At 40.6% G+C, this 18,584-nt stretch overlaps 1 protein-coding gene across 2 annotated transcripts; it reads left to right on the forward strand.

Annotated features, from left to right (window-relative positions):
• Positions 1–233: 233 nt before the first annotated feature.
• THOC1 (THO complex subunit 1) lies at positions 234–18,099 on the forward strand. 2 transcript variants are annotated; one of them, XM_059468920.1, is made up of 22 exons: positions 234–307; positions 1,396–1,469; positions 1,582–1,642; positions 2,472–2,538; positions 3,604–3,722; positions 4,382–4,430; positions 4,927–5,022; positions 5,286–5,368; positions 5,602–5,675; positions 6,274–6,382; positions 7,467–7,598; positions 7,978–8,078; positions 9,318–9,384; positions 9,554–9,604; positions 10,214–10,284; positions 11,137–11,160; positions 11,583–11,678; positions 11,972–12,037; positions 13,975–14,058; positions 14,279–14,426; positions 15,702–15,780; positions 17,682–18,099. In XM_059468920.1, exons 1-22 carry the CDS (start codon positions 260–262, stop codon positions 17,975–17,977), a joined length of 1,995 nt encoding a protein of 664 aa, XP_059324903.1. In that variant the 5' UTR covers positions 234–259; the 3' UTR covers positions 17,978–18,099. The 2 variants fall into 2 exon arrangements, with proteins under 2 accessions (XP_059324903.1, XP_059324912.1); XM_059468929.1 differs by lacking the exon at positions 11,137–11,160.
• The last annotated feature ends 485 nt before the right edge of the window (positions 18,100–18,584 follow it).

Below are 18,584 nucleotides of genomic sequence, written 5' to 3' on the forward strand. Positions count from 1 at the left end.
AAGCGGCCCTTGGGGACGTGTTTGGGTGGCGGGCCTAGCAGTGCCGGGTTATCGGTTAGAGCCGGCCATCCCGGAGGTGTTTCCCGACCAAACCCCGGCACAACCCGGTGTTCCCAGGACCGGGGCGTTCCCAGCACCGTCCCGCTCCCAGAGCCGCCGGTGCCCCCACACCTCCCTCTTCCCGCCGGGGGGCGGGGCCACAGCGTCATCGGCGCGCGCCCGCAGCGCCGCCCCCCCCCCCCTCCCGCCTGCCGGTATCATGTCGCCGCCGCTCTTCAGCCTGCCCGAGGCGCGGCTCCGCTTCACGGTGAGCCTCCCCTGCATCCCCCCTGCCTTCCCTCCGTCCTTCCAGCCTTCCCTCCGTCCCTGCCGCTCGGACGGAAAGCTGCGGGGCCGGGCTGTGCCTCGGCGCCTCTGGGCCCGCGGCCCGGCCGGAGCTGCTGCCGGGAGCGGCCCGGGCGCCGCTTTATGGAACGCGGAGTGCGGCCGGGGTACGGCGGGGTGGGAGTGGGAGTGGGAGTGAGGGCGGGCTGCGCCCCGGCTCGGCCAAGGGTGGGGGGATCAGTCTTCAGGTTAGCAAAAATTAATGTGCAAGACAATGAAAGTGTAGCGTGCCCCCCGCAGCAAAACGTCCGGGAGTATTGCACTTGCTGCCTTTGCTGAAGGATGCTTTTCCTTTCCCAGAGCTGGGGGACTCCGTGTGTTCCCGGCCTCTGGAGCCCCTCGGGTTGTCAGATGAGAGGGTGGGATTTGCACAGAAGTGCTCGAGGCACAAGCACTCGATCCCTTAGAGCGATTTTGTAACAGGAAATAGTCATTTTTAGACCACCTTCTTAGCAGGAGTCATGTGCTTTTTAACATCTTCATAAACGCAGGACTCGCAGGGATCCCATGCGAGTTTGCAGGTGGTAGGAAATTGGGAGGAGCTGTTAATTCCCTTGAAGATAGGGAGAGGCTCTGAGGCACACGATGCCGTTCTTGGGGCTGTCCATGCAGGGCCGGGAGTTGGGCTCTATGATCCGTGTGGGTCCCTTCCGACTCAGTGTTCCCTGATCTGTGTCCCAAAGCATCATAACCACCTGAAGCTGTGAATGTAGCACCTGAGACAATGATAGATACAGGTTGGTCAGAAGAGCCTGATCCTCTGTGTGTCCTTTAGAAATGCTGTTTTCACCAGGCTGTTAGCCCCCGTTTGAGGTGAGATGCTCTGTTAGCTCATGTGCCTAATTTCCCATGTGCTTGTTATTTGCCCTTCCTGTTACAAAGGTCTCTCTACTAACACATGGTGTGTGGCAGAAAGATTCCTTGTTATTTCTGTCCACTGTCAGAAAAAGGAGGAAGATCCTTTTAGTTTTGTACTGGTGTTGTAGCTTTTCTCTCTTTGCATTTTGGCAGACATCCACCAGAGAGGCTCTGATTAACAAAAGCATCAAGCCGTTGTTGAATGCATTTAACCAGGTTCCTGGAAGGTAAGTAAAGGTCACTTGTTTTTTTTTTTTTTTAATTGCCTGTTTAGATAAGTTTTAGGAATCTTGTGCCTGAGGGCTGTTACTAACTAAGGTGGAATGTTTGCATTTGCAGTGAAAATGAAAAGAAGTGTACCTTGGATCAAGCTTTTAGAGTTGTTGTAGAAGAAGAAATAGTAAGTATTTTAAATTGCTGAAGCTTATCTCTTGTTGAAGCTCACATTTCTATTAGCAGGCTAGTATATTAATGTAGCAGCAACTTACTTTAATGTAAGAAAACTTTATTAAAAACAGGAGCTATGTAATGGTGAGGTAATTGAGATTAAATACAGATGATTCAAGGAGGTAGGTAGAATCTTGTATTTCACAGACATCACACTGTAGTGAGAGCTGTTGTCTGAGCCTTTTCTAGCAGTTCAGTTCATAGACGTACTTTAAAGGTGGGTGGAAGGGGTAGGATTGGAGTAGATGTCAGAAAGAAATTCTTCACTGTGAGGGTGGTGAGGCACTGGAACAAGTTGTCCCAAGATGTTGTGGATGCCCCATCCCTGGAAGTGATCAAGGTCAGGCTGGATGGGGCTTTCAGCAACCTGGGCTGGTGAAAGGTGTCTCTGCCCCTGGCAGGGGAGTTGGCCTCCCCAAATCAAAACTATGTTGTGATTTGTTACTAATGTAGCAAAGCTGCCCTGTCAGCTGAAAAGAATTATGAAAGGAGTCAAATAGTGTATGATCAAATAATATTTGAATGAAGTCTGGATGTGGGATATTAATTTTCAGAGGCAAATGACTGTGCATTTGGGTCTTTAGTGGCTGGAAGCAGTCAGGAACAGTTTAATTCTCAATAAAAACTTACTACGCTTAACTGATAGGTCAGATTTCAGAGATTGTTTTGGGAAGTTGAATGTCAGTATTTGTTTTAAATATACCTACTTGGAAACAAGAATTTGTTTTGTTAGATGCATTATGGTCAGACTGGAGAATTTCAACAGTGTTTTCTTTCTTTAGATAAACAAAGCTCCATGTGAGAATCTCCTGGCAATTATTTCTCTTGCTATTAATGGAGTCACAGAAGGTGAGCATTGAAAGAGCATCTCTCTTTCAAATATTTTGGCAGTTTTAGGGACCATTTAGGGGAATTTTAAAATCTTGATTTCTGTAAATCATCTGCTGTGGTTACCTTTGGTGATATATGGCTCTTATGCTAGTGTTTAGTTTCAGAAGAGAAATTAAGTATAATATAATTAAATTTGGTTATATATGTGACATTTGCGTTGGAATCTTTTTCTTTTTTTTTTTTCCTTTTTTTTTTTTGTTAAGAAAGAAAGATGGATGGATTTGGTTGCAGCATGATAAGCAGTTTCTTTGTCCAGCACTCTAAAATGATAGAAGTTTCCCATCATAATTTCAGAGATGAGACCAGTGAGGCAGAGAGGTAAAATGACTTGGCAGAGGCAGAAATAATATCTCCTGTGTATCTGAGCTCATCTCCTGTCAGGATATGGCTGGTTTTTAGATACTTGAATCTGTTTCAATAACAGATTGTGTTAGAAATCAGTGTGCTGTTCTCCTCTGAAGTGACTTTAGCTCTCTTCCTTTAGTTTATTTATTCACATTATTCATCAAGAATTGTTTGTTTCAGTAAGTACAGGTCAGTTACATGTGTGTTTTATGAGCTGTAGAATAACAAGAGCTGTGCTGTGAGCAATGCAGTCACTGCCTGCAGAGCATGGGTGGATGGACTTGGAGCACTGTTTTAGTGGTGCTTGAAAAGGCTCTCAGCCTTCATGGATGTGTGTAGAGGGACTAACTGTGGATATAGAAGTCTGAAAAAGTTCACCTGCAGTCTGCAGAAAGATGTGACATTGTTTCAGATTTTGAGGTCGTTATAACAGTGATTTTTTTTTTATCTTTGTTTTATGTTAGTGCAAAGCTTTTGCAAATCTCATTTGAATATGTGTAGAAATAGCTTTAGTGAAAGTTCACATTTTAGCCCAAGTTTTCTGTTAGGATTTGTAGGAACCCAGAAGAACTTCTTTCTTCTATTTTTTTTAATAAAATGTCCCTCAAGTGTAATTCATCTCTTTGTTTTGTATTTCAGTTCAAATTTGTTGAATAAAAAATTCCCTGTTCCTTATAGGTATCTGCACTGCATCAACTCCTTTTGTGCTTTTGGGGGATGTTCTGGATTGCCTCCCTTTGGATCAGTGTGACAAAATTTTCACTTTTGTGGAGAAAAATGTTGCTACATGGAAATCGGTAGGTATTTTTGCAGAATGTTGCATCGTTTGGCCAAAGCTTTTGTCTACAAGAACCATTTTAAGGAACAGAATTTAACTGTCTTTGTGGCTGACACTTAAGTGTCAGGAACTCCAGAGATGCACCTGAAAAGCATTCTAATGTCTCGGTGTTTTCCTAATCTGGATTTTCTAACTAGAACCTCCTCCCATAGTCATTTAGGTTGATTTGTTTCAGATTACATTATGGCCCCTGATATATTCACAAACTTGTTAATCCAAGTGTCTACCAATTTCTCCTTCCAGATCACCAGTATTGTGAACACTGTGAATCTTTTGTGTGTGCTCTTTGCTTATTTGTATAAATCACACATGGAGTAATAAAGGAAATGAGTGTAAAAATTAGTGCATTCCAAGAAAAAAAACATGGCTGGTGTTCTTGCAGTTCATTGTCACACGTGGTTTTTCTTCATGAAGGCTGGATGTAAATGTGTTTCATGCTTTCTTGCACTTTGTGGGACTTGCCTTTTTGTGAAACCTGCCTGTTATGTAAGGGAAGACTCAAATTTAGAGTTATCTGTAGGAGTGACTCATACTTACTCATATCTTGTGATTGGATTAAATCTGCTCAAGAGGGTTTTATGATCTTTTAATGTTCTAAATACTGTTACTCTGTTTCAGAATACTTTTTACTCTGCAGGGAAGAATTACTTGCTGCGCATGTGCAATGGTGAGTGGTAGTTTTTTGGGGAGGGGAGAGCAGTATTAAAGAACTTCCTATCTCAGGAAATGAAAATTAGTTTAATAATTTGATTTAAATTCACATGTGCTCAGTAAGTAATGAAGTTAAAAGGTGCATCACTCTGAACAGATACATATTCTTGGTTATTAATATAAAAGTCATTCAGGCCTCAGGGAACTTTTCATCAGTGGAGATCATTATAGAAGAATGTCATTCCTCAGCAATGACAATGCCTGTATCCAAGGCTATATTTGAGTAGGATTCATTAAAATTTATTTTTTATTGGTGTTGAAGGTGTTAGGAGAATTGGCAGAATGCATTTGGAAGAAGTATGTCTGATCAGAGGGAGTCACTGGCATTTGAATTTACAATTATGAGCTTCCTTAGCTCTGTAGGTCATGTAATTATCAAGTCTTGAATTCTGTTGCATGAGAAATTAAAAGAGGGATAAATACTAATATTCTTTACTTTTTACAATATTTAGATCTCCTAAGAAGATTATCTAAGTCACAAAACACAGTCTTTTGTGGAAGAATTCAGCTGTTCTTGGCTAGGTTATTTCCACTTTCAGAAAAGTCAGGTGAGATTTTTTGCATTTCATCACACTTAGCATTGAGACTAAATAAGCTGAACCTTTCAAGTCTGTGATGGTTGCAGACCAAATCCAGTTGGACCAAATCACTTTGCATTTGCATCCTAGTTCTTATATCTTTCCTTGATGTTGTGACTTTTATTTGCTTTGGTTTCAGATGTAAGTTTTTGCTCTGAGAATTGAATATCAGTATTTCATAAACAGACTTGGGAACTTCACAGCTTCTAAGACTTTCTCTTTGTTTTTCACAGGGCTTAACCTACAGAGTCAGTTTAACCTGGAAAATGTCACTGTTTTCAATACCAATGAACATGAGAGCACTCTGGGACAGAAGGTGAAAATTCCTATGTAATTTTTCACTGATTCTGCAGTTAATGTTTAGGATTGTTTGCACAAAAAGTGTTTGGGACTGTAGGTTCATAATTTGGTTGTCCCTCTGCCGGACCAAGCTCTTGTTTTGGGAATAGGCATTCCCAAATTGAATGTTTACAGTAAAAAACACTGTGAGAGCTCTGTGCAAACTGTAGTGGCATTTTTATAAATCTTAAATAATTTTTTCCTATTTAGCACACCGAGGAGAGGGAAGAAGGAATGGATGTGGAAGAAGGTGAAATGGGAGATGATGAAGCACCAACAAGTTGGTGAGCTGACAGAAGTTTAAAAGCTGAAGCAAAGCTTTATAAAGTGAAAGGAAAAATGCTGTTTGGGAAATATCTTTAAATGTTGAGATCCAAATTCTCCTCATCTTCTGCCCTCTGAAGATTAGATGTATCTAATCAGTGAAGGCTCCTGGCAATGTCTTAATTATTTAAGTTGTCTGGAAAACAGAAATGTACAGATTTGAAAAAGTTGGATACCCTGGCTGAGAACCACTCTGGTTTTGCGAGTTTTACAAATTTCTTCCACAAAACTCGTGATAATATGTATTCAGGGATTTTAGTAGATGCTTAAGGAGAAAAATCTGTGTTCCCCTTCATGCCACAGATTGTGAAAAACTCTTAAGATCCCTTTTGTTTACTTTTTTGCTTTTATGGTGAGAAAGTAACAACAGACTGAATGGAAAACTCTTACAAGGACAAATTTTGAGTTACAGATTCCTCTGTGATGGTTCACTACTGACTCACTAATTTACTTCCAAAGTGAATAATGTTTTCTGGGTTTGTACATTCCTGAGTGAATTTGAATATAGTATATTGCTTTTCAATATGTTCTTTTTTTTTTTCATTATTTCTTCCACAGTTCCATTCCAATAGATTATAACCTGTATAGAAAATTCTGGTCACTTCAAGATTATTTTAGAAATCCTGTGCAGTGCTATGAGAAGGTGTCATGGAAAACATTTCTTAAGGTAATCTGAGTTCATGCTTCAACCATTCAGCCTCAGTAAAGGTCATTGTTTACATGAGTAGCAGTGGCTGCATGAGCATGGAACAGTTCAAAGGCTCAGGCTGCTGGAAAATGATAGTGCATGAGGAAAAGCATTTTGCTGTTTTCTTAAGTGAGCCTTTTACAGTAAATGAATATATTGTGTTGAAATGTACAATAAATTTCCTACTGTATGTCAATACCAGAAATACTTCATATGTTGCAACAGTGCCAGAAGTACTTTTTTTTTCTTTTTTTTTTCTTTTTTTTTTTTTTTCTTTTTTTTTTTGTGGTTTATTAGCTGCAAAAAGCAGAAGTTGTGGGTTTGGGTGAGTTTTTTTATTCCAAGAAGATAAATAGCTCTGTCTAGTCCTTGCTATTATTTTTGAGTAGTCATACTGATACCAGTGGCATCCTAAAGATTACTGGTTTCTAACAAAGCAAATCTCTTTGTAGAAGCAATGACTTGAATGTCCCTTTCAGCCAGCTGTTTCAGTTTTGCTTAGTATGAATGTTGATGAGGATTTATTGCTGAGGTCCTGTTTCTTCAAAATTTGTCACTCAGTATTTAATTCAAAGAAGCTTAGATATTTTTTAATCTTCATTCTCTGTGTACTGGAAATAAGAGCTGACATCTGCTCAAACATCCTAATATAAATCTAATTTATGACATTACTAATGGGGCCAAAAAAAAATACCCACAAAAACCACCACAGGTGCAGTTCAGAAACTGATCAAGGCCAGACTTTGGTCTTTCAGATGAAATTTTTTACTGTAGCACTGTCGTCATGTGAATCTTTTTTCCTCATGATGTCTAAACAACAAATCATTGTTCAGAACCTAAAATGTTGTTTTTCTTAGCATACTTTAAATATTCTACATGATTAAATGTTCTGACATGATAACATTTTCACTTCATTTGTGGTGTTCAGAGCAGTCCTGCACATCAGTAACGAATGGGTTGTTTCAATGGGCTGATAGCAGATCTACCAAGTATTTTACTACTTGGCTTTACGTCTGCTAAGGTTCAGTATTGTCTTCATGTGGTAAATAACTCTGTTTTGTAGTACTCAGAAGAAGTTTTGGCTGTTTTCAAAAGTTACAAATTGGATGACACTCAGGCTTCCCGAAAAAAGTTGGAAGAACTAAAAACAGGAGGAGAACATGTGTATTTTGCAAAGTTCCTAACTAGTGAAAAGGTATGTGGCTTCCCTTCCAGAATTCCAGGCCAATTGAGGTTGGAAGGAACCTACGTCTGGTTCAGCTTCCCTGCTCAGAGCTGTCAGTTGGAGCAGTTGATCAGTGCTATGTCCAGTTGAGACTCCACAGTTTCTCTGGATATCCCATTACACTGTTTGGCTGCTTTATTTAGATAGATTTATTCTGTTCCTTTTTCTGTTTTATTCTTTGTGAGTTCCCTCTGTTAATTAATGACTCAAGGGCTTCTATTTCTGGAATAAGTGTCTTCAGTAACACTGCCATTTGTTTATTGGATTTCATTTCCAATGTTGCCTTTACAAAGATAAATTAAAAGAGAGTAAATATTTAAAGATCTTTTGCTTTTTTATTGTTGTTTAGCTGATGGATTTACAGCTGAGTGACAGTAACTTCCGTCGTCACATCTTGTTGCAGTACCTAATACTATTTCAGTATCTAAAGGGACAAGTCAAATTTAAAAGGTAATGTGAAAATACTTTGTATTTTGGGGATGGGGAACTAGGAACTTGGAGATAAACCAAAATATTTTAAAATAATTTGCCTACTTATTCTGAGTTTGTGGAACTTGGAGCCTTGGATTGGTAAATACAGGGTATGGCTGAAGTTATTTTACAGCAGGAAAGCAGAGGTCTCAATTAATTTCTGTGTTCCTCTGCCTGATTCTTTGCCCTCCTGTGCTCTTGTGTTGATTGGACTTGTTACTGTACAGGCAGAAACATAATCTGCTCATCTTTGCAGAGTAAGTTTTCTGCCAAGTTGGTGAGTTGTGGGGTCTCAGAAGTAGAGGCCACTAAAACTTGCTTACAGTGAGTGCCAGCCATGAGAGGGAAGGATACTCTCCTTGGCAGCACCCAGTTGTTGAGACCAGTGCAAGGTACTTGTGTGTGGCATCATTTTGAATCTATACCTGCTTTGCAATGTGGCATTGGTTGCTGATTTGTTTTTTCTTTAGTGCACTGCAGAACTCTGTCTAAAATGGCAAGAAATAGCAATGGTGATTATTGCTTTTATCAATTCATGGGATAGAACCAAACCCCATCTGTTCCTAGTCTCTAACATTATTCTGAAGAAAAACCCATCTCTCTCATTTCCTGTGCCCTGGGCTGTATGTGCACATAATAATTAACATCCTTAACAAGGCAGCTGTCTCCCACCTGCTATATATTGCTTTTTGTAAACCCCGCTCAAAGAACTTTGTAAACTAGGATCATTATCCTAATTCTGCAGATCATTTATCAAGGCAGTCTAGTGGCTGAGAAGGAGTGAAATTCAGGTCTTCTGAATTCCAGATCAGTCCTTTTGAGGTGACAGTCATTCAATGTCATTGCATTAAAATGTTCATTATAAATGGTCACTTATTGGTGGTCAAGGATGGCATGAGGTACAGGTGGTGTAACACTTGGTGAGTATTTTTGAGGGAAACGGGCACTTTTCATTATGTCCATTTGCTGTATTTTGGGTCCAATATCAAGGTCTGATCTTGAATCACTCAATGGGCATCCTATTGGGTGAATCTACACCTTGAAAGTGTAGTCTCCAAGCACATCTAATAAATTCCACAAACTAATAAGTGCCCTGGGACCAGAGCAGTTCACATTCAAAGCACTTTCCTCAGGTCTCCTCTTAACACCCCTCAGAAGGTATGTAGTATAACTTCTGTGTCCTCAACACACTTTCTGATGTGCTGGTTTTTTTTCCAGTTCAAACTATGTTCTAACAGATGAACAGTCTCTTTGGATTGAAGATACTACAAAAGCAGTCTACCAGGTTGGTACAGTATCTACTTTCATAAAAATTACATGGAAGAATATTAAGCATGTAATATTGCATCAACCACCTTTAAAGCAGTAGCCACCATTTTCTCTGGAGTTCTTTTCCTACATGTTCTGCAACAGATACAATGCAAAAAGTTCACCTTCTTTTCTCCCATTCATAGCTTCTTTCAGAAAATCCTCCAGATGGAGAAAGATTCTCAAAAATGGTAGAGGTGAGTATTTTGATGCCTGCCTGAACAAAGTCTATATAGCACATAAAAAAGCAGCTTCAGCTTATACTAGCTTTTGTAACACACCTATTATATCTGAGAAAACTTTTACCTCATCCTACTAAAAAATGGTCTTTAAAAAAGTGTCTTTTTATTTTGTAGTCATATTTTATCCCATGTTTTCATTAATACTCTTTCTTCCTTCTTTGGGGGAGAAACAGAGATGTGCCTGTATGTGCATGTGAACATACAGGATGGTGGGTTATTGGAAAGCAAAAAACATTTCAAAGTTTTTGCGGATAGGAGTCCTATGCCCAAAGACATGGAAATGAAATACAAATGAAATTAAACAAAACCCTAGAACTTGTCTTTTTGCTTTCCTTTTTGCCTTTACTGCATCTATGTTCTTGACTAGACCAGGGGAGATAAAGCTTTTCCCACAGTTTTTGAAGAGAGGAGTTACACTGTTTTTGCATAAATCAATAGTTGCTTAAGATTGTACTGATGACCTTCAAGATAGTGACTGAAACACACAACCTAGAACAAAGTTTTCCCCTTAGTTTTAATAGCTCCATTTAAATTTAATGTGCAATACTTTCTGTCTTTCTACAGCATATATTAAATACTGAAGAAAACTGGAACTCGTGGAAAAATGAGGGCTGCCCAAGCTTTGTGAAAGAAAGGTAACTGTTATGGTGCAGAAGCTTTCTGCTGCTTGTTTGAAATGGTGGTTCCACTTAGAGTCTGCTACCCATGGTGTATATTAACCACTCACACAACTTGGAGATCTGTACAGCTGCCTGTCCCTTCAGTGAGTGCAGGCTCTTAGATTTCTGCCAAAAGTCATAAGGCTTGCAGTGTGTCAGGGAGGAGGTGCTTATGGTGTGTCTGCTCTCAGGAGACCATTCTTCCTTGTCTCAGGGCAATATTTTGTGGTACTGGGATCCAGTGGTCCAGGAGACTGGAGCAGGTTTTGCTGCCTCCTGCTTTCAGCAGACCCTAGGTTGAAGTGGTTAGTGCCTGACTTTTCCATTTATCCCTTTGGACTGCCTCTAATGAAGCCTTTGGCATTATGGCTTTGGGCAGGGCAGCATACCTGGAGTTTGTGTAACAGTTCTCTTACACAATTTATTTATTAGTTTGCCACTTGATGGTGATCACTTACCTTAAAGGGAATGACAATTAGATGGCTTTCACCACTGAAAGTTTCCTGTGTTACTAACTAGTGGCAAAACTTGAACTTTGACTCCATGTGTCTACTTGACTGTCTTGAGGGGATGACCAAACATTTTTCTTCCACCCTTCTTCATTGTACACACAGACTGGCCTCTTTGTGGTAATGAGCATGTGGGTCATTATATCTTTGGAGATTCCCTTTTATTGGAGAGATGATGTGCAGCCACCTCTTCATGACTTCAGCTGTTTGTAAATAAAAGGATGGGGGGCTGTTAGAAAAGAGAAATTACTGTTGCAGGGGGATTGTGGGGAAGTAAACTTATGAAATTTGACTTTTATAAATATTCTGTCTCCTTTAGATCTCATCCAGAGTTTCAGCTTGGGTAGGTCTTGCCCTAACCTCAGTGCTCTGGGATCTCCATTCTCTAATCCCCTGAAATGAAATGAAATCAGGTGCAGTTGGGGAAAGAGACCTTGCAACCATGATCCCAGCAGCAGGGTAGATCACGTCCTGCTGGCACAATTGTGATTTTTTTCCTTCTGTTTATTGGGACTCTGGTAGACCTTTACATTTTTGAGTGAACTAATTTTGGTGTCTGGCAGAATCCTATATCTCTACTTTGCCTTCTCACTCCTTTTCCCCACTGCCTCCTTCCACCCTTAGACTCACTGTCCCTCAGTCCTTTCATTATGATTTAACTTGGCACCATCTCAAGGTGAAAGGTGAAGGTGAAACAGCTTTTTTTGTTCTTGAGATATTACTGGTTTGACACTAAGGAGCATCTTTTTTTTTTTTTTTCTTTAGACCTCCTGATTCTAAGCCAATGAGGCCTGTGAGGAAGAGGCCAGCTCCAGAGGACTTCCTAGGAAAAGGATCAAACAAAAAAATCCTTATGGGGAAGTATGTTGGTTTCTCTTTCCTTTGCAAAATTTCTGGATTTGGCTTAGTTAATTGATGGGAGGGATTTTGTATTTGGGGTTTTTCCCCCCACTGTTTTTTCTGTACACCAATTTTCAAACATCCTTACTTTGGAACTGCCAAAGAACAGCCAAAGGATATATCACTCTTTTAAAGCTTGCAGTAGGCTTTCTTTCCTTATAACCATCTTTTACAGATCCCTTTAAAACAGTCCATGAGTGTGGCATGGTAGGATGATGAACATAAACAATGTGTGCTTATGCTTTTCTTTTCAGTGAGGAGCTGACCCGCCTTTGGAATTTATGTCCTGATAATATGGAAGCCTGTAAATCTGAGAGTAGGTAGGTAAAAAATGGGTGTGTCTTTGTTTAAGCTAACTAATTAGCACTCTAATTAGAGAGTTACAAAATTGGCATAAGGAAGATGTACAAGATGATCTCGGGAGATGTGCATTTCACACCTTTAGAGAAGGTGGTTGTATGAATCTTTGCCCTGAAACCTCTTTACAGTTTTCCTCACTTATTCGAGTGTTTATGCTGCCAGTAATTTTCATTGCTTGCTAAAGTAAAATCTAAGCTGAAAATCAGATGAAGACTCCCCTTTATAGAACATGATTGTATAATTAATTACCTTATATAATGAAGGAAGATTGCCAAGTCTGGCTCTGATGAAGTTAGCATGCTGCTTGGCTTTGATTTTCAAGCAGGCCTGTGCTTTAAACAATGCTAGATAAGAGGAAATTGACTACCAGGCATTGTTCCAGCACATACTGTGTCTGTTTGTGGGGCAGATACAGAAAAATGTAATTATTGGTTGTCCCTTATGCTTGCACAATTGTAGGAAATGCTTAAAATATACTCTGCTACACAACTTTCTTTGTTACAGATACCAAAATCTCTTTTACTGTGCAGACATGATACAGAGTAAGAAAATTTGGAGAAGGAATGGGACAGTTCCCAAAGAGAACTCTGCTAGTAGTGACTGTAAAGTCTGGCTGTATGAGGAGAGATGCAAGCTGTGCAGATTTCCTGGGTGGAGGAATTGCTTTTCTAGAGATTCAGAGCTTTGCAGAGGAAGTGCCCTCCTTTCTTGTGAGGCTGGGATGTACAGGAAGGCCTTTCACAGGATACTTCTCTTTACTAGTCCAAAGGATGAAGGTGGAGTTGTGTTTGGAACCAAAGCTTTTGGTTCTACGTGTGTGATTGTATTGTGCTGCAATGCCTCTAAATAAAAATAAATAAAGCCCTTAACAAATGTAGATAAACAAAGAAAATGCATGGTAATCAGGAAATAGATGCCATGGCATCCAGATTCAGTTGCAGGTTTTTGTTACGGGCTTTATGTGACTGTATGTGGTCAAGTGTAGCTTTTTGCTTTGGTTCTTCACTTCTCCATTCAAATGGGGTAATGTTTCCTTAGCTGTGCCCTTTTTAGATGGTTGTTCTGGGGATAATGTGGCAGGACTCAGATGGGTTTTCAGGGTGCTGGCTTTTTCCAGTAGTCAGTGATAATCCATGGGGCACTGCTGCCCTGGGCAAAATGCCTTTTTCAGAACAAAATTGAATTGACTTTATAGACCAGTGTGCTTACCCCCTGCTCCAGCCCTTTGCTAGGCTCCCTTGCAGAAGCAGGTGTGTCTCTGTCAGCATTGGGTAGGAGAAATACAGATCATTGAGCTTGCTTTGCACCACTGAGAGTCTTGGCTCTCAGTAACCTACAGCTCTCACACAATCTGTGTTTCTTGGGTAGAGTCTTCTCAGCAGCTAACCATCTTGATGGTGTGAAATTTCATTTCTGTTCTGTTTTTAGGTCAGGGTTCCTTTGGTGCTGCTTTGGGTACCTGTCAGAACCCACCACAAGTGGTTCTGAGAGCAGATGGAGCTGAGGTGGGGGGTGGCAGCGACAGCCATGTTTTGCTGCTGTCAAATGGCACAAAACTAGCAACCATTTTAGACTCCTGAGCACTTGTGAGCTGTGCAAATGCTGCTGACAGATGTTGATACCACTTCTTTGTATGGCAGGAGGTTTAAATGTATATAATAGGGAGTGCTAGCAACTGCTAGCACACTGGTGATTATGCAGTTAATAATTTTATAACAACATGTATCAAACAGTTTCTTTGCTTATTTAAAGTTGTTAAATTTGAGTGGGTTGGTTTGTGATTTGTATTTTTCTCCTCAGTAGATGAGCTAGAGATGTGTCTGCAGGAACAAAGACTGTCTATTTTAGAGAAGTTTGTGAAGCATATTAAGCTCCGTATTTGATTTTTTTTTTTTAGGGAATATATGCCAACACTGGAGGAATTTTTTGAGGAAGCTATTGAACAAGCAGACCCTGAAAACATGGTTGAAAATAAGTATAAGTATGTCTATCTCTGTGTTTCACTTAAGTTTAATCTGTTTCATATTTGGATTGTTAAAGAAAACAGACTGTTCTCAGCATTACTAGTATCTGTATAGGACTCCAGAAATGTACAAAAACAGATTAAATTTGGACAGAATTATATTACTAAATGTCTCAAATCTTTCTCTGTGTTTTTATAGATGCCAGACTCTAATAATCAAACTTGTGTTTTGTTGTAGGGCTGTGAACAATTCTAACTATGGCTGGAGAGCACTGAGACTTCTGGCACGTAGAAGTCCCCACTTCTTCCAGCCAACAAACCAACAGTTCAAGAGTTTACCTGAATATCTAGAAAACATGGTAATCAAACTAGCCAAGGAGCTGCCTGTAAGTAATATTATCCTATAATAATAAATGCTGAATTCATTCACTTCCTGGTTGTACCTGTGCAGCCCATTTGGTACAGAGGGGGAGAAAAAATAAGCCAGGAAAAATGTTTGTACACTAAAGTAAAAATTACAAATAAAATTAGTCTAATTTCTTATGGAAGATATAGGCTGGAATCATGGCTCCTGAATATACAGGGATGGCAGGAAAAGAGGCAGCGTGTGCAGCTGATGGTGCTGTGCTAAAAGTGTTACCAGAACATTACAGCAAAGTTTGCCAGAGTTCTTCTGTCAGCTCCCTGACTTCTAAAATAAGCAAAACAAGAATAAATCTTGTGGAGCTGTAAAATTAAGACATTAACTCTTTGCTCGTTCAACAGTACAAGTTTGAGTCCAGGAGGCCCTTTCAGATGGGTTTATACATAGTGATAAGAGAGACTGCCAGTGGGGAAAGGGCACTTTCTACACCTCTGAATTGGCACACAACCCACCAATGTCTTGCAGATACAAACCCCTGCTTCTCTACTGAGACCTTCTTTTCTGTGATGTGAGGTCTAAAGGTTGGAGTTTAATAAATGGATGTTTTGTTTGTCCAGCCATCAGAGTTAACTGTAAGCTAAGAGCAAGTTTAGAAAAAATGTGGGGATTGTAATTTGTTGAATGTATTAAGGTGTGGCTGCATGCAATATTCCTGGTGGTACTGTCATGTGCCAAAGGCTATGGCAAGAAACAACTGTGTACCTAAGGCCTGTGGCTGAAATATAGAAAAAGATGAAACCTACTGACTGATCAGTACCTGAATGAGGGAGTGAAAAATTTGTTGTTTGTGTATTTGATTGCCACCTTCCAGAAGTCTGAAAGTAAATAAACTTTGGGGAATTCCCAAGTGTGGAATAAAATTAATGAATAACAATAATTATGATTTTTTAAAAAAATGTTCATCAGTAGTGATCTTAAATTTGGTTGGCTGGGTTTTTTTTTTAAGCAAGTGATAAAGCTTGCTATGAAATGCTTAGTTATTGTTACTATGAAAAGGAAGAATCCTATTAATTCAGTGGATGCTTTGATGAGTTTTTTTTTTTTTTAGTTAGTAATATATTTTATTAGAACTTACTGATGTTAGTGGTGTTTAGGAGACTCTGGGGGATTTTTGATTCTCATGTGGGATTGTGTCAGGCTTTCCATTCTAACACACTTTCCAGAGACAAGCACAGAGCTATAGAATTTCTCTTTGAACACAAAATTCATCCAGTGATGTTTAGTTCTTTCATTGTAGCCTCCTTCTGAAGAAATAAAAACAGGTGAAGATGAAGATGAGGAAGATAATGATGCTTTATTAAAGGAAAACAATGAAAGTAAGATTTGTATATTCTCAGTCTTTCCAGTTTTTCTCTTGATGTGTGTTGCAGAATCTGTGTTTTAGCATAGTTTCCACTGAGGGCAATCAGTCCTGCTTAGCCCAGTGCATTAGCACCAACAAGCACAGCCTTTTTGGGACACAGGAGCAGCCTCCCAGTGTCCTGGCCTGCAGTGCTGAAAGCTTCCAGCCTGTTGGATTAGCACTTCACTAGGAGCCTCTTTCACCTTTTCTGCTATGTAGTCTGTGTTGCCAGTGTCACTGGGTGTTCAGGGCTGAAATGTCAGCTGTGTAAAAGCCTGTGTGAGTGCTCCTCACCCACTTTCCTGTTCTCTCTGCCCTTTAATCACTGGGGTAAGCACTTTCCCCCGGCCCCTCCTGGGGTAGTAACTGGAACTTTCAAAAACAGATATATTCCAACTCAGAGATCTTTACTTCTTATTCATTTAAAATACCTTAGAGGCAAAAGTTTCTCTGGAAGAAGAGCAACCTTCCTGGCAAACATCATCTCACTCATTGTTCTCCACAATCTGTGTCTGTCTCTTGCCTTTAATCCTGGCATGTCCTGCTCCTAGGTCTCCTTCCCCATCTCCTTTGTCTGTGAATCTGCCCTCTTCCATCCTCATTCATGCCTTCATCTCACCCTTGTGGGTTGTAACCTTGTGTCCCAGCTCCTGGATCCAGCACGGGCAGATGGGATGCACAGGGCATGGAAGCCAAACACTGGGTACCTCTGTTGCAAGCTGTTTTCTGTCAGTGGAAAGCCACCTGTGGGCTTCTGTGAATCTCTTTCATGTTGCCCTTTTCCATCCAGCACTTGACCTTCTCCACAGTCTCCTTTGCAATAGTAGAGAAATTCTTTCCTCTTTAGCTTAATGCTAATTCACTCAGCCTTTGTGGTGTCACTGTGGGGGATTTACATCTTTCTTTAAATCTTGTCTTAAAGCAGTGATGGCAGAGCCATGGTCTGCTGTGCTTAGATATAAGAGAAATGATCTGAGGGCTTTTATTGTTTTGCTGTTCTGCATCTATTGTCCTTTTCCTGAATGTGACTTTAGGTCAGATAAATGACTGTGACTGATAAGGGCTGGAGAGACTTGAAATTTCTACTCCGTGCCACCTCTCTTCAGGTGGCACAAGAAGGGACTAATTTTTGATAAAAGATTATTTTTAAAATATATTTTTTTTAATTAGAAGTATGATTAATTTCTCTATGTATTTCGATTTTTTATTTTTTTCTTTAAAATTGTGAAATAAACACAGGTGGTAAGCTGTAGATTGTAGACCTCAATAAGCTGTGAATGTGCAAACCCATCTGTAATCACTATAGCACTTGGCTTCCCAGCAGAGCCCAGTGTTCCATGGGTTTTATGTCAATGCCAGAATGATAGAAAATTCATTAAAGTACTGATGCACTTGAAATTTATTGTCACAGCCCTACTGCCAATAGGAACATGAGAAAAAAGGAAATGAAACTGGGTTTGTTTGTTTGGGGTTTTTTACCTGGGTTGACTTTGAGTAAGGTGACTAAAAAATTCCAAAATGCAACTAAATGTTAAAGATCACTCTGTATTTTAATGTTATCATTGACTTGTGTTGAAGTCTGTCAAAATCCTTGTTTTCATTTGGAGGAGGCAGTTCTGATGTATTTAAGACTTAGGCACTTCTCTCAATATAAAAGGAAATAAATAAGGAAAATCTTGCTTTTTATGTTATGGGCATTAAGGGACATAGCTCTTGAAACCCAGGTAAACACCTGTGAAAATCTGCTCTCAGAGCTCGAGTAGGTGTAAGTCAGTCTGTCAGTAAATAAACAGAGGATTTAAAATGGGGAGGGTTCATTTGCAGTGTCTGGAGGTGCTCCCTGTGTCTCACTGCTGCCTTCTGTGTTTTCCCCAGGTCCAGAGGTGCAACGGGACAAAGCCATGACGGGCGAGCAGATAGAGTCCTTTGCCAGCAGGCTGGGGGAGCAGTGGAAGGCCTTGGCCCCCTACCTGGAGATGAAGGAGTCTGACATCCGGCAGATCGAGCTGGACAGCGAGGATGTGAAGATGAGGGCCAAGCAGCTGCTGGTGGCCTGGCAGGACCAGGAGGGCTCTCAGGCCACCCCCGAGAACCTGATCACGGCGCTGACCAAGGCCGGCCTCGGGGAGCTGGCTGAGAGCCTCACCAACGACACCGAGGGCAGCAGCTAACTCGCCTCAGACGCCAGCTGACTGACTTGGGGCTGGGGGGTTGGTAATTGTGACTCTTCTGGTGCTTGCCATTGATAATTGTTATTTTGTCACTAGGTAACAGATTTTTGATAGGTATTTTATGTTCGGTAAATGATATAAAGCTTTTTAATATTACTGTGGGATTGTCCAGAGTGTCTGAGAAAAGGATTAGTTGCCATGGCCTGGAACTAGGAAGCTTCGTCTTTGGTGGTAGAACATGAAAGGGAGGATGGAGAGTCCTGGCAGCTTTTGGGGCAGGCTGTGGGAGTTTGGTACCAGCAGAATTCACATTGCTCCCGCTAGACAGAGAATTGGCAAGCTCGTTCCTCACAGCAGGGAAGGACTGTGTGTGAAGGACTTTGGAGTCACTCTTTGGGGTCATGGGAGCTGGGGACTGTCAAAAGAGGTAAAATGAGAGAGTTGTGATGGCACTCCAAGGCACAGCACTGCCTTGCAGGGAAGAAGTGCTGTCCTGCTCTCCCACTGAAGCACTGGTTCAGTCAATGATCATGGGATTTCCATGCTGGTTTTTGTTAGTGATTACTTCTAGCTTCTCATTCTTTGGCTGTGTAGGAACACCCCTGAG

The sequence above is a fragment of the Ammospiza nelsoni genome, chromosome 1 (genome assembly GCF_027579445.1).
Source record: "Ammospiza nelsoni isolate bAmmNel1 chromosome 1, bAmmNel1.pri, whole genome shotgun sequence".
Taxonomy (NCBI): domain Eukaryota; kingdom Metazoa; phylum Chordata; class Aves; order Passeriformes; family Passerellidae; genus Ammospiza; species Ammospiza nelsoni.

Bases quoted from the DNA above. Each gene is read 5' to 3' on its own strand.
- THOC1 (XM_059468920.1), top strand. From the start codon at position 260: ATGTCGCCGCCGCTCTTCAGCCTGCCCGAGGCGCGGCTCCGCTTCACG. The intron at 5,023-5,285 runs GTGAGATTTTTT...TGTTTTTCACAG, and splicing joins TCCACTTTCAGAAAAGTCAG to GGCTTAACCTACAGAGTCAG. The intron at 14,059-14,278 runs GTATGTCTATCT...GTTTTGTTGTAG, and splicing joins ATGGTTGAAAATAAGTATAA to GGCTGTGAACAATTCTAACT.